The sequence below is a fragment of the Trichosurus vulpecula genome, chromosome 2 (assembly GCF_011100635.1).
Source record: "Trichosurus vulpecula isolate mTriVul1 chromosome 2, mTriVul1.pri, whole genome shotgun sequence".
NCBI lineage: Eukaryota > Metazoa > Chordata > Mammalia > Diprotodontia > Phalangeridae > Trichosurus > Trichosurus vulpecula.
In genome coordinates this window covers 439,050,829-439,066,012 of record NC_050574.1, presented here as the reverse complement: position 1 = coordinate 439,066,012, position 15,184 = coordinate 439,050,829, and the positions used below count along the sequence as shown (strand labels likewise).

At 39.3% G+C, this 15,184-nt stretch overlaps 1 protein-coding gene across 1 annotated transcript in view; it reads left to right on the top strand.

The window, feature by feature from the left end:
• Nucleotides 1-467: 467 nt before the first annotated feature.
• LOC118836143 (amine oxidase [flavin-containing] B) overlaps nucleotides 468-15,184 on the top strand; it is a 152,594-nt gene continuing 137,877 nt past the window's right edge. The window contains exon 1 of the mRNA XM_036743496.1: nucleotides 468-600. Coding sequence (XP_036599391.1) covers nucleotides 555-600 — 46 coding nt within the window. The 5' untranslated portion in view covers nucleotides 468-554. The remainder of the gene's footprint in view (nucleotides 601-15,184) is intronic.

Genomic DNA, 15,184 nt, shown 5'->3' with positions numbered 1-15,184 from the left:
TACGGTTAGGCTTCCCCATTCTTTTAAGTTTTTCTCCGCTTCTTTTCCCGTCCCCCGACCTCAATAGACTACTGACTACACTGAAGGACATGCCAAGTGGACCAGGGTTAACTGGGCATTAAAGTTGAAATCATTCAACCCTCGCGGCTTCCTTTCCTGCTTCGCGTAGCTCCAACTGACCTCTTTTGTTCACCCAGGTCCGAGTACCCCTTCCTCTAGCCTGATACCAAGAAGCATTGGGGTGTGTGCGTGTGCTGGGGGAGAGTGAGGATGAGGGTGGTTTTTGGACTACCGGCGCAGATTTGGGGTTGGGATAGGAGGGGAGGGAATAAGGGGCGGTGGCCGCGGCACCACTTCCCTCCTACTAAACCCACTTCTCCTCCCCCAGCGCTTGGCGTATCAGCAGGCGGAGCAGTTTCTGAACCCTTTGGAGCAGCTCTATATAAGGCCGAGGGCACGGAGCCCAAGAGACCTAGTGGAGAGAAATTTGAGCCAGGGGTCAAGACAGACGCAGAAACAGCTGTGGTCACAGGCGCGCTGAGTGAGCGTGCACCATGAGCAACAAATACGATGTTATCGTGGTGGGCGGAGGAATCTCAGGTCAGTTCGGCCAGCAGGGTTTTTTGACCGTTCGATTGTACCTACCCTCTCTTTGGCTCTGATTCGGGGGCTGAGGTTGCGTCTAACCTGTTGAAAGGAGGACTGGAGAACTGGACCGGGAGGAAGGGAGGAGGATGAGGGATTGCCCTAGGGATTTTTTCAGACCTGCAGCTCTCTGCCGAGTTGGGGTACTGATTAAAGATCTGCGCAACAACAGCTGGAGGAGGATCCGTAATGGAAGCTTCTCTCTAACTTTTGAGACCCCATAATCCTGTGGCTTGATCTCGTTGAGTCCCACTCTTCTCTCCAACTCCTGGGAAAGACTAATTAGGCCGTTCAGGGATTAGGCAGCAGGAGTGCAAAATCTTAAATGCAAAGGCTTCTGGTTAGAGCTTTTACCAACTCTTGTGGCGCTAGTGAGGGTGAAGAATAACGCAACTCCAGTACTCTCCAGACCCAACTAGAAAGAGAGAAATCAGCTGGCATCTCACCCTGTGCGCCACTTTCCTCCTTGCCACCAATCGGTGGCAGTTCTCTCTTGGATTGTGGATCCTGAATTTTAATGGCAGAGGGAGGGAGGCAAACCGTTTTTGCGGGCTGTATCAGTGCCTGCGGGGTTTGGGGGGAGGGGAGAGTGTGAGAGGAGCCGCGGGGACTTAGGGGCTACAGGCCAGAATTTGTATTCCTAGTTTGCTCTGGTAGATTGTAAGTAAAGATAGTTTGGAAGAGGGAGCAGAGACTAGTAAATTCAGAGTTCCCGCACTAGGAGCAAACCTGAACGTACTGCCATAAACATGTTGAGATGTTTGTAGTGAGAAGCCGTGTGACTTGGTGGAAAAGTATGTATTTAGTACAGAGAACACTCATCTTGGAGTCAAAAAGGTCTGGGTCTGAGTTCAAGTCCCAATAATGGCTTTGAAACTCAATTTCTCCATCTTTGAAATGGGGTTAACAATACCTGTCTTGCCTTCATCATAGGGTTGTTGTGATGATCGAATGCACGTGAAAGCCCCTTGTTACCAGACCTAGTCAATGTCCTAGCTCAGCTCTTGTTCGTTGGTTCTTGTGTTTATTAATGCAGTCTGACTCAAAGTAGAACTGGGCAAAGGATTAAATTAAACTTTTGAATGAGATAAATATAAAATTGAGAGAATTGTAGAAATCTTAGAATTTTACTAAATGACCATTCAATTCAGTAAGCCTATTTAAACATTTATTGTATTCAGAACACTGTTGGGGGTAGACACAAAGTTTACCCAAGACCCTGCCCTTGAATCTAGGCTAATAGAAGTGTAGGACTTAAATACGAATAATTGTGCAATACAAATCACCTGATAAGAGTGGTAAAGAGGTCTGAGACAAAGTTCAGTGTCAGGTCCCGAGGGGAAAGTCCCTTCAGTCAATCAAAAAATATTTTTTAACAGCTTTCTGGGTGCCTGGCACTGTGCTAAGTGCTGGTGGGGGCGGGGTGGAACTCAGCTGAAAGCATTAAGGGGATATAGAAGTCGCAGTATTCAAGGTACTTTTCAGCTGTAAAGATATGTGGTTTAGGAGCATAAAGACCATCTGAGGCACTCAGTACTTTCTAAGGGTATTCCTTCCCTGCCTCTCTTTCAGAAGGTTTTTTCTAATCAACTTGAAAGAATTTTGTTACTCAGGAAACTGGGAGGATTTCATTCCTAAGAACAGCATACTGCCTAACTTAGCCTGTATTTGGCAGCAGTCCAAAAGACTTTTTTTTTAATGCCCAGTGATGGAGTTAGGAGAAGGAACCTAAGAATAAGAGAAAAACAGGGGGAAAGGGGGAAGAGATTGTCAGAGTTGTTCATAGTTTGGCAGGTGAGCTTACCAGGCTTTAAAAGAGTCTTTAAATGCCAGGCAAATGAGTTTTAACTTTACGTGGTAGGAAAAAAGAAAAAGAAAACTTTTGAGGAAGATGAGTATAGCCCCTGAAATGAAGGTGCTATACTTACTAAGCTGCCTCCTCTTTGGGTTTGTAGCTGATCCTGGAGCCCTGGTTCAAATTGAAGCAGGAATCACTGAACTCAGGGATGGCCCATGTTGTATTAAGACTTGTGTTGAAGGAATTGACAGAGTAAGGTAATGTTCCTCAGAAGGAAGGACCAAGAAAGGTTTCTTGAAGAAGATGGAATTTTACCTGAGATTTGAAGGAAGCCAGGAGGCAGAAGAGAGGAAGGAGAACATTCCAGGCATGAGGGGATAGCCAGTGAAAAGGCTCAAGTGAGAATATGGAATATTTTGTTGGAGGAACAGCAAGGAGGTAACAATGCAGCTAGTAGCTGCTGCTGAGGTGTAAGACCCAACAAGACCAGCAACAAGAACTGCCAGCACAGGTTCTTTGATCTGCTTTTCTAAGTAAAGCAACTTCAAAGGGTTGGCAATCTTACTTTAATTAAATATACATATATCATTCACTTAGTTCAGGGGGAGAGCCAGCACCCTGAACTTCAGGGCAAATACAAATAGAAATTACAAACAGAAAATATCAACAGAGCATGTAACACAGTTCAACAGACAGGTTTTGTCTGATCAAGATATCACATACATAGTTACCAAAAAGAGAAGCACCAATATCTGGGTTTTCTTCAGGGCTGGGATGGGGAGGGGCTACCCAGAGTCTCCACTCCAACACTCTTCCAGTAAGTGAGAGCCCCAAATGAAACACTAACCTCTGAGTTTATATACCTTGTTCAGGGCCCCAAGGCTTCACAACTAATTAGCAAAAGAGTGTGGGCTGGGGCTTAGCACCTAGTAAGACTTAATCAAAGGCATTTGATTACTTCAGTGGTCCAAAAAGGAAAACAGTAAAAAAGTCCCACCCTGCATAACATTACAGAAAGTGTCTCTGGGATCACAGAGTACATGAGAGTAGAATATAAGAAAACTGGAAAAGTGGAAAGAGATCAGGTTGGGAACGGTTTTGAAAGCCAGACGCATAATATGATATGTGATTCTAGGAAGCAGCTGGAATTTGTTGAATAGGAAAGGGACATGGTCAAACTTGCTCATTAGGGATATTGGGTAACAGTAACAGTGAGACAAGTTTGATCCATAGCAGGGCTTAGTGACCAGAACATGGTACTTGTCCAAGCTTGTCCATTGCTTGGCTGAACTCAGAAAATACCTGGCGCTGGCCAAAGAAATACCGTAATTAAGTGATTTTGCAAGAGGATGAGCACAAAGGATTGTTGTCATGTCAAGCACAGAGCACAGCTTGTTTTCTGGGCCTTAACTCTGGAAAACAGGGTGTCTCCTGTTTAGGGTCACCTGAGCTTTGCTGCTGAGTACATAGCATCTCTTGATCATTGCTCCCTAGTACTAGCATCTAGACTCCTCTCTTCTGGGCCATCCAATCTATTTCAGCTCCAGTCTGCTAGGATATAGAAGCTAGCAACTCTCCCCGATAAGGATAGGAGGGTAACTCTTTAGTCAAAGCCAGTACAATGAATGGAAGAAAGGCTTTGGGCTAAAATAAAACCTTTTTACTCATAGTCTGGAGAACAAAATCCTCTGTTCCAGATAATTATCTAATTTAAGGTTAGATATTTACAGTTTTTCGTAAAAATTATTTGAGACAGAAGATAAGCTAAGGAGGCAAGGTCATTGTTTTCTACCCACCTAGGATCATTTCTACCTTTATTCTGCTTATCTTTCACCAGCAAAATCTGGTTGTTTTGATGCTCTCTGTGTTTGCAGTTGGTTTCCTGCCCCTTTCCCTCCCCTGCTAAAAAAAATGCAGAAATTTTCAAACTTTTTGGTCTTACGATTTTTTTCTAGAAGTTTTCAAACTTATTTGGCCTACCACCCTCTTCTCAAAAAAATTACTCAGCACTCTTCTGGAAATCTACTTTTTTAACCCTTTAATGTTTTTTTTTAAAATTTGCATCATTTCAAAAAAATACAATTTTTTTTTAAAAAAAGATGCATCTTAAAATTTAATAATCTATTGTAAATTTATAGTTTTTTCCTGCATTGAAATTTTGGTGAATCAATATTGCATCATGTAACTGTATAGTATCATGTTGTAAATAAGTCATTACATTCACATATTCCTGCCAATGCATGATGGACTTCCCAACAATGCAGGACATGCCTGCCTGCCAACACTTGCTTGTTAAGACCTGTCAGCAGACTTGACCACTGATGAGTTGGAAAATAATGTAATCACTATGACTTCAACTGTGTTATACAACAGATGAAGCATGTATGAATGGTTTTTCAAAATTTTCCCATCTTCTCTTCTTTCTTTATGCTTCCACCACCCCCTAATATTTATTCAACACCCCCTGCCAGTTGCATCTGAGGCTACTACTGTTCTACTGGATCCTTCCAGTAGCCCACAGGGTGTGGTATTGCTCACTTGGGAACCTGTGCTTTACACTCTGATGTTGTACCAGATCTGTCTTAATGCCCGGTGTCACATAACTAGTAAGTATCTGAAGCAATATTCAAACACTGCTTTTCCTGATTCCAGGTCCTGCACTCCAATGACTGCACCACCTAGCAGCCTATTGATGAACAAATAATGCTTAAATTAATATTTGTTTTAATTCAACCTAAGATCATACTAGGCTTTTTGGCTGTTGCATCACATTGTTGACTCATCTTGAGATTGTAGTCCCTTAAAACCATTAGATCTTTTTTCGCACAACCTACCCTCTAGCTATATGTCTTTCCAATTTCTTGTGATACTAATTTTTGGGACCCAGGTATGAGATTTTTATATTCATCCCTATTTGTTAAATTTCAGCTTACTCAATTATGCATTCTTTTAATATTATTAGGAAACCTGATTGATATTCTTAAAAGAATATTAACCTACTCTTTTCTGGTAATATCAGACCACAAGATTACTTACATGATCCTAAGCAGATGATTCAATTAAGCAATCAATAAGCATTGATTACTATGTTAATACATAGTATTAATTTATAATAATTTATTAATAATTGGTCAGTCAGTTTATTGAGCACCTACTTTATGTCAGGCACTGTGCTAAGTGCTAGGCTTACAACAAAAGGTAAAAGAGAGTCCCAGTTCTAGGAGCTCACAGTCTAATGGGGGAGACAACATGCAAGTAACTGTGTTATGAACAAGTAGTATATGGGATAAGTTTGAAATAATCAACCAAGTTGATAAGCAGTATTATTACTATCGTAGGTAATTAATAAGCATTGTTAATTAATCAATAGACAGTTAAGTGACACAGTTGGTAAAGCAAAGGACTTGTAGTCAGGAGACCTGAGTTCGAATTTTACTTCAGACACAAGCTGTGTGACATCAGGCAAGTCATTTGCTCCCTCCGCAGCTCCGTTTCCTCATCTGTAACATGCGGGTGATAAAAGCACCCACCTCAGAGGGTTATTGTGAGGATCAAATTAATTAGCATATGCAAAACTCTTTGTAGACCTTAAAACACAATATGAATCTTAGCAATTATTAATTAATTTAGTGCTTATACTGTGCCATACTTTGAGGTGCTAGAGATATAGACAAAAACAATCTCTGCCCTCAAGTAGCTTATATTCTATTGAGGGAAACAACATTTACTTATGAAAAGATACAAATTACGTATATGGTAACTATAAAGTGATTTTGATGGGGGCGCCAATCAATTAATAACCATTTATTAAACACCTACAACGAGCCTGTCACTATGCCAAATGCTAAGGGTACAAAAAGAAGCAAAAGACGGTCCCTACCTGCAAGGAGCATACAATCTAACGGAGCATCTGGGGGTTAGAAATGAGGATGAGGAAAGACATAATATAGGAAGTAACATTTAAACTGAACTTTAGAGGAAACTAGCTATTCTGAGAAGAGGGTATGCCTTCCAAATGAGAGACAACCTAAAAAGGCATAGATTCAGGAGATGGAATCGTGTGTGTGTGTGTGTGTGTGTGTGTGTGTGTGTGAGAGAGAGAGAGAGAGAGAGAGAGAGAGAGAGAGAGAGAGAGAGAGAGAAGAAGAAGAAGAAGAAGAAGAAAAGGAGGAGGGGGAGGAGGAGGAGGACACCCAAGTGGAGGAGGAGTTTGTATTTGATATCAGAGGCAACAGAGCCTTCAATCGTCCTTCTGATCCCAAGATGACCTGGAAATTATTGATTATTGTAGCTATTAAAGCTACAGCAGAGTTCCTCCTGCCCATTAGATTGTAAGCTCCTTGAAGGCAGGAATTTTTTCCCAGTGCCTAGCCTAGTTACATACATAGTAGAAATTCAATAAATATTTGCTGAATTACGACTCAGACTTAACATACTTTATCCAACCTAGTGACCTCTTCTTCTGTATTATCCATAATTTAAATTTTACATAAAAGTGTTAACTTATTACTGATACAAATATCAGTGGAATATTTGTGCCTTTTTCTGTAGAATTTCAAGAGATCACCAGGTGCAACCAAGAAAAGGCTGTATGCTGTAGTGGAGGGAGAGCCAGCCTTGAAGTGAGGAAGACCTGGATCTGGGTCCTTTCTTTGACACATTAACTTCTCAGTGTCCCCTCTAAGACTTTAAGTTACAGGCAGATCACAAATCACAAATCAAGTCGTTAATGTATGTACATAAATGAAATTCCATACCAGATTACAATGGCATTAAAAATGTCTATGCTAATCTGGGCAAAGAAGAAAGGAGCCAAACCAATTCCTTTTAAAGTGACACAATAACATCTACTTCCCAGGGGTGTTTCAAGAATGAAGTAACAGTATTTGTCAAGCATATAGAACAATGAGTGGCACATAATAGGCACCATATAAATGTTTATTCCCTTCTCCATGTATGTGCACTTTTTCCATTGATACTATGTGTAGTTAGGGTAGGGCTTGCTCCAGATTTATGGAGAAAATAATTTATCTCTACTTTTCTTGCTATTCCACTTCAGTAAATGCCTTTGTATTGAACTAATTGTATACTCTGGCCTAAACCGGCATGGTCAGCCAGTTTGAGCTGTTCTTTGTTTTTTTCCTGAAAGGTTACAAAATTGGCAAGGAGCTTTGATTGATCCAGGAACACTGAAGCTGCCCCTCCCTTGACTTTGTCATCTCTAGCTATGTTGACAAAGTTTCTTTGTCACCTAAGGACATCAAAAAGGTTACCCACATGGAATTGGGCCCTTAAGATTTGGCAGATATTCTCTAAGCCAGTGAAGTCAACACATTCTGCCCTGCCCCCCAGACTCCATTGGAAATGAAGGGCAGCTACCATCAACCCAAGCTAAGTGCTGTAGTATTCGTGTTTCTCTGTGTTATGGCTAAGCAAACTTTTCTTAACCATTGAATGGTCTCTAAGTGCCTTATGTGTTTCCAGTTTGCAAACAGCTCAGCTCCTTTTAATGGTAGCTGAGGAAGAATAGAATCCCCTCAATATGAAGTGGAGTTTGGAAAACCAAACTTGATCAAATTATATTTCTGAGCAATAGTTGGTAGTTAAAAATGATCTTATGTCCATTTTTTACAGTTTCTACTTTGAGCATACTTTTCACTCTAAAGAACAAAAAACCAGATCCATCCTTGACCTCAGTTGTTAAGATAGTCAGCAAACAGGATGGTCAGTTTTGTCAGTTAACAATAAAAAGTAGATTTCGAGGAGCTAAGAATTTGTTAAGGAGATAAAATTAACATATGTGAAACCATGGTGAAAAATCCAGAACAGCACATACATACATGTTAAATTGTACAATGTACATTGTGAGGGCTATATAAGTTTGAAGAGTGTGAAAAAATCAATAGAATGGAAAAGGCAAAGGACATGGAATGGGGGACCTAAACGTAAATTCTGATCTTACTAATTATTACCTCTCTGTCCTCCGCTAACCAGGTAATAATTAGCCACCCCCCAGCAATGTTAGCTTAATTCCTTTGTTGCCAGATTCTTTATGTAAAAAGAAGGGATTGGAGTAAAAGATCTCCTTAGGTTTTTAAAGCTCTAGGTTTATGGTCCAAGGACACTTACTGGTTAATGTGTTTCCAAGAGTTGAGATCTAACTTGCACCTGAAGAATGAGAAGGATTAGGAAAAGGAAAGAAAAGCACTGCACCCTGGGTAGGAACAATCATCCAATCAAAACAGGTATTTGTTGTTGTTGAGTCATTTCAGTCATGTCCAGTTCTTCCATGACTGTGTTTCAGGTTTTCTTGGCAAAGATATTGGAGTGGTTTGCCATTTCCTTTTCCATTGTCTCATTCTATAGATGAGGAACTGAGGCCAACAGGGGTTAAGTGACTTGCCCAGGGTCACATGGCTAGTATGTGTCTGAGGCTAAAATTGAGCTCAGGTCCTCCTTACCGTAGGGCTGGTGCTCTATCCACTGAGCCACCTGGCTGCTTCTAAACAAGTGCTAAACAAGCTCTATGTTCTAGGCACTGTGAGGGGTCAGTGCAAAAGAAAATCGTCCCTATTTACAAGGAATTTGTGTTTTAAAAGGGTAGGCAACAAGTACATATGTGCAGCTTAAAGTGTACAAATATGCATTTATGTAAAGTAGTTTAATGCAAGGTAATTTGGATGGGAGAGCATTATTATTTGGTGTTAACAGATATGCAGAAAGTGTTCAAACTATACCTTAAGGGAAGAAAGTGACTCTATGAGACAGAAGGATGGACTTGAGTCAGGGAGACTGAAAAGGAAGCTGTGGCAATAATCTAGATTAGAGTTGGTTAGGACCTGAGCGAAGGCTGTTACTCTGTGAGTGGAGAGAAGGGGATGGATGGGAGAAATATTGTGAAGTTAGAAACAGCAAATTCTGGCAACTGATTGGAAACATGCAATGAGAAGGTGTCAGGAGTCCCAGATAATGCTGTGGTTATGATTCTGGTCCATTTGGTCCATTTCAGGAGCAGTTGGACAAGAGCTGCCCAGCATGAGAAGGCATGGATGACTTGCTGTTTTTGGTATTGATGAGGTCAAGGATTCATCAAAGTTTTGAACTATTTTGTGGGAAAGTGAGAGAATTGGCATAATTGGAGTAGAGAGTTTATAATAAATAGTAGTGATGTGTGAAGGTGGATAGGGAGGCTACATCCAGATTATGAAGGTCTGGAAAGCCAGTCAAAGGAGATTGAATTTTACGTGGTAAAAAAATAAGAGGTCCAAATATTCTTGAGCTTTTTAAAAACGTGGTGTTTGGGGCAACTAGCCAGTAGTGGTCTGGTGAAGATTTTGGACCTATTTTCAGAATAATGCTTTTAAATGCATGAATAAAATATGTTATATCATAGAATTATAGAGGAAACTAATTACATTGCATGCAGTTATTATAATTTTAAACCAAAACCAAATATTAAATAGTACTAATACTTTTTAAAAAATTCAACTCCATGAAAACTTAGGTTAAGAACCTCTAACTTAGAGCAACAGACTTTCATTTAGGAAGCATCAACTAGAGAGCATTTGGGCAAAGATAAGTGGAATGAAAGATGGGATGTTGTGGTAGGAGAGTGTTATAAACCATGTAGTCAGAAAGAGAAATTAGATGTTAAGTTACTGAAGCACATCACAAATCCTTCATGGAGACAATCCATAGGAGTGATGGGAAACTTCAAATATCTAGACATCTGCTGAAATGCCTTTTGTACATAAAAAGAAAGCAGCTAAGAAATAATCGACTTGCCTTAAATATTTAAGAGCAATTAAGAAGTCTCCTTAAGAAGGAGGAGGAAGCAAGGAGAATTCTTTTTCTTAATGTGCTTTGGGAAAAAAAAGAACTTGTTTAAAAAGTATTATTCAAAATGACTTTGATATCTTGGAGTTTCAGATAGATTTGACAGTTCAATTTAATAATCATTTATCAGATAGTGTGTAATGTAAGTTATCTTGTTATCTAAAAAAAATAAGGAAAATGGTAGTCTTAGGTTCGTGGTTTCCACAGACTTTGGAAGATTGAATTTCAAAAAGTTCAAAGAAGGGTTAGATAGAATTTTATAATCCAGGGTTCTAAAGGGGAAGTTACATCAAGAGGGACTGAATAGTCTTTTGTAAAAAATAAATTTTATTGATATTTTTTACTTTTTCAATACCTACATGTTCTAATGGATTCAAAGTTGATAACTGCGGTAACTGGAAAAAGTGGAGGTACCCTCATCAGAAATATTGAAATTAGGAGGAGGAATGAGTTTAAGGGAAAACATAAATAATTTTGGGGGGGTAGTTTTCCATCTTTGCCAATTAAAAATTTTTTTGATATGTTTTGAATTCCGAGCTGTCTCCCTCCTTCCCTCCCAACGCCACACTAGAGAAGGCCAACATACGACACAGATATGTATGTGAAACCATACAATACGTGTGTTCATATATCAGCTCTTTCTCTGGAGATGGATAGTATTTTCCTTCTTATGTCCTTTGTGGTCAATTTGAATATTCATATTATTCAGAATAGCTTAGTCATTTACAGTTACTATTCAAGCAGTATTGCTATTACTGTATACAGCATTGTCTTGATTCTGCTCATTTTATTTTTGATGTTTTCATGCAAGTCTTTCCATATTTTTCTAAAACTCACACTGCTCATCATTTCTTACAGCACAATTTATTAGACCACAATTTATTCAGCCATTCCCCAATTAATGGGCCTCCCTTCAATTTCTAGTTCTTTACCACCACAAAGAAAGCTGATAGAAATATTTTAAAACATATAGGCTCTTATACTTTTCCCCTGATCACCTTGTGACCTAATAGTGATATTGTTGAGTCAAAGGACATTCACAGTTTTATAACTTTTTAGGCATAATTCCAGATTGCTCTCCAAAATGGTTGGATCATTTCACAGTTCCATCAAGAGAATATTAGTGTCCTAATTTTTCCACATGCTCCCCAACATTTGTCATTTTTTCCTGTCATTTTAACCAATCTGATAGGTGTGAGATGGTAGTTCAAAATTGTTTTAATTTGCATTTCTCTAATCAATAGTGATTTAGGGAATTTTTTCATATGACTATATTCTTCCAAAAGCTGCCAGTTCATATCCTTTGACCATTTATCAATTAGGGAATTATTAATATTTTCATAAATTTGACAAAGCTCTCTATATAGTTGAGATACGAGGTCTTTATCCAAAAAACCGTCTATAAAATTTCCACCCCAGTTTTCTGCTTTCCTTCTAATTTTGGAAACATTGCTTTTATTTGTACAAAAACTTTAATGTAATCACAATTATCTGTTTTATATCTCATAATGCTCCTTATATCATGTTAATTCATAAAGTCTTCTGTCTATAAATCTGAAAGGTACTATGTTCTTGTAATTTGCTTAGGATATCATCTTTTATGTCCAGGTTGTGTATCCATTTTGACCTTATCTTGGTAAATGGTGTAAGATATTGGTCTATACCTACTTTCTGCCAGACTGCTTTCCAGTTTTCCCAACATTTTTTAACTGCTGTGTAGTTTATCTATTCTATTCCAGTGATCCACCATTCTTTTTTTTTAGCCATTACTAGTTAATTTTGATAATTACCATCTAGTACTGATAGACTGTCTTCCTTTACATTTTTATTAATTCCTTTGATATTCTTCATTTTTTGTTTTTCCAAATGAATTGTTATTTTTCTAGCTCAATAATACACACACACACATACATATATGTAATTAGTCCTGTTTTAGACCTATCGACTTTGAGATGCCTATAAGACTTCCCAGTGAGTATATAAAGCAGGAAGTTTGCAGTACAAGACTAGAGCTCAAATAACGTCTGAATATAGAGATTTGAGAACCATCTGCAAAGATGTAGCAGCTGATAAGATAATGAAAAGAGAGAGTATAGAAAGAGAAAATCTTCAGAAAAGAGAAGAAAAAATAGCCCAGGATAGAGCCCTGTGGTATACCTTTGTTGGAGTACAGAAACCTGTGAAACTTGGGTATCAACCTGAAAAAGAGACCAAAAAGAATCAGCTTGACAGATAGGAAAACTACAATAGAGCAGTGTGAGGAAAAACTCAGGGAAGACAATCTCAGTAGACAGAGGTGATCAGCTGTGTCAAATACTACAGAGATGTCAACAAGGATATGAGTACTGAGAAAAGACATTGGAGGGATCAGTTTCAGTTGAGTGGAAGACATGGAAAGCCAGACTGTAGGGCATTGAGAAGTGAGTAGGAGGTGAAAATGCAGAAGCAATGAGTATAAATGGCTTTGTCTAGAAGTTCTACTAGGATATGGAATTATAATTTGAGGGCATGATAAAAGTTTTTGTTTTTTAAATTTTATGATTGAGGAAGATCTGGGCATATTCCTAAGTAGCAGAGAAACAACCAGTATATAAGGAAAAGCTGACAATTAGGGAAAGAGAAAGGAATAATTAAAGGGGCAGGTTCTGAGAGTGAATGAGAGGAGTAGGCAATAAAGGATTTAGCTTTGGCAGAAAGGGCTACCTCATCCTTTTGAGACAGGAGTAAAAGAAGAGAGGGTGAAGGATAACACATTATCCACAGGGAACTCACTGACCAACTTAGATTTTTAAAAGATGTATGTAGAAGATGAAAATGAGGGGAGTTAACTGAGGATGAACCAAAAAAATAGAATTCCAGTAGGAGTAATATCAGGCTAGATAACGCTTACTTAGGACAACAAAAGGAGCTTTAAAAACTATTTGGGGGCAGGAGGATGATTAAAGAGTGATAGGACTTCAGGCAGGTATCACTGAAGACGTGATAATAATGGATAATGGAGAGGAGGCAGAAATATTCAAATATTGCCTTCTATTTTACATAAAAGGAGAATTACACTTAGAGGGACTTGAGTATTACTTTAAGTATCTGTAATTTCATTGGTGGGGTAATGCTTCCACCAATGTAGTTCACAGTTTTTTTGCAGCTTAGGGGATTTGTTTAAGGACAGAATCCTTGGAACTCACCAGGGAGTGAGAGGTAACTTAGGACGCAGCTTCTTTTCCTCTACCCCAAGTACACTAGCAAATGGCCCCAAGTGAAACAAAAATGGTGATTAGAGGAGGAAAAGGGAATGAACTCTTCTCAAGGTGATTCTTCTAGAAATAGTAACTGAAATCTAGTTCAAAAGCAAATCAAATTCTTGGCATTCCTGTTGCTGATGTCTCATTTATTGCTTATATCTGTGCTGGCTTGTTGCAGCCCTCTATTTCGGACATTGCCTTTTGGAGTTAAAGCAAACTGGTTTGGGCTGGTTTATGGGCTGGTTGAGACTCATGAATCAAACAGTCCTGAAGATCAAGAGGAAGGTAATTATGCAGCAGTAAAAATAATGTCACAGAGAGCCCAAGGGAGAAGATTGCAGAGAAGGGAGGGTGCTAGAAGTGTGATGCTGGTGATAACTGTTTAATTGGGTTGAACGTGCAACCCGCAGAATGACTGAGGGAAAGGTGGAGAAGAGACCCAATTCAAATGTTCTACAGCCTTTGTCTCCCTCAGCTCAGCACCACTTCCTGACTAGTCCATGAGGTCAGCCCAGGAACTGAAGAAAGCCAAGCACAGAAAGTAAAGTATTGTTCAGAAGGGTACCCCTGAGTAGGGGGTAGAATAGGTCTCACTGCAGTGGCCTCCTAGACTCTCCTTGCAGCAATGTCTAAACCGCTACTCTCAACCTCTGGAGGAAAACAGGTGTTATCCAGTTCTAAAGGACAGGGAAGGAGCACAACAGCACTTGGCCTTTAGAAATACTGAGGGTAAGAATGAATATAAAACATATTAAGGGCACTTATTAAAGCAGTGTGCTGAACAGTAGGAATACAATTGCAAATACAAAGATAGTCCCTGTCCTTAAAAACGCTTAAATTCTTCTTGGAGGAAACAATAGACACAGGGAAGTAGTGGCCAGAGAAGCATGATTTGGTTTGGAAAGTTACAGGTATGGTGAATGGAGACATGGACAATAAAACAACATCCCCTTTCCAGGAGTAAGGGCAATATTCATTGATTATACAGTTATCCCTTCCACAGCACTGCCACGATCTGGAAAATCTGTGTAAAATTTTTTGGTCCTCTCTTCATACCAGAGAACAAATCTGAATTATTACAGTATGAAAAGATAAAATATGTTGATATTACACACAAACATGCACATATATGTTTAAATGTTTGTATATATGTATGTATAGACATGCACATATGTGTCAACTTTGTGTTTGTGTTTGGTGTAAGAAAGACAAACAGAATTAGTTTGTCTGAGTCAATTGTTTATTTCTCTCAAAGTGGGTGACAGGCATGCATGGGAGCTGTGGTTTAGAACTGGACTCCTAAGGGAGCCAGGTTAGAACTGGGCTCTCTTGGGGATTAGGCTTCACATTTTATATATGATTTCAACATGCCACTCCACCATCATTTCACCCCGGAATGTAAAAATATCTCTATACCAGACTGCTCCCAGCCATACCAGACCACTCCTAGCCTTGGGCTATATAGACAGAGGAATCTGTCTCCACTCAAGACTGAGCAGAACACAATGGGGGTTCCCTAATTTAGATGAAATTACTAGTGAGCTTGGGTGCAGGCTGACCAGGATAAGAAGAGTCAATGCAATCTCACTATCGGTAATGTCTTTCTGAAGAAAAACTGAACTTAAAGTCAGGACTTTAGAAGAAGGGGGCTGGGATAAGCTAA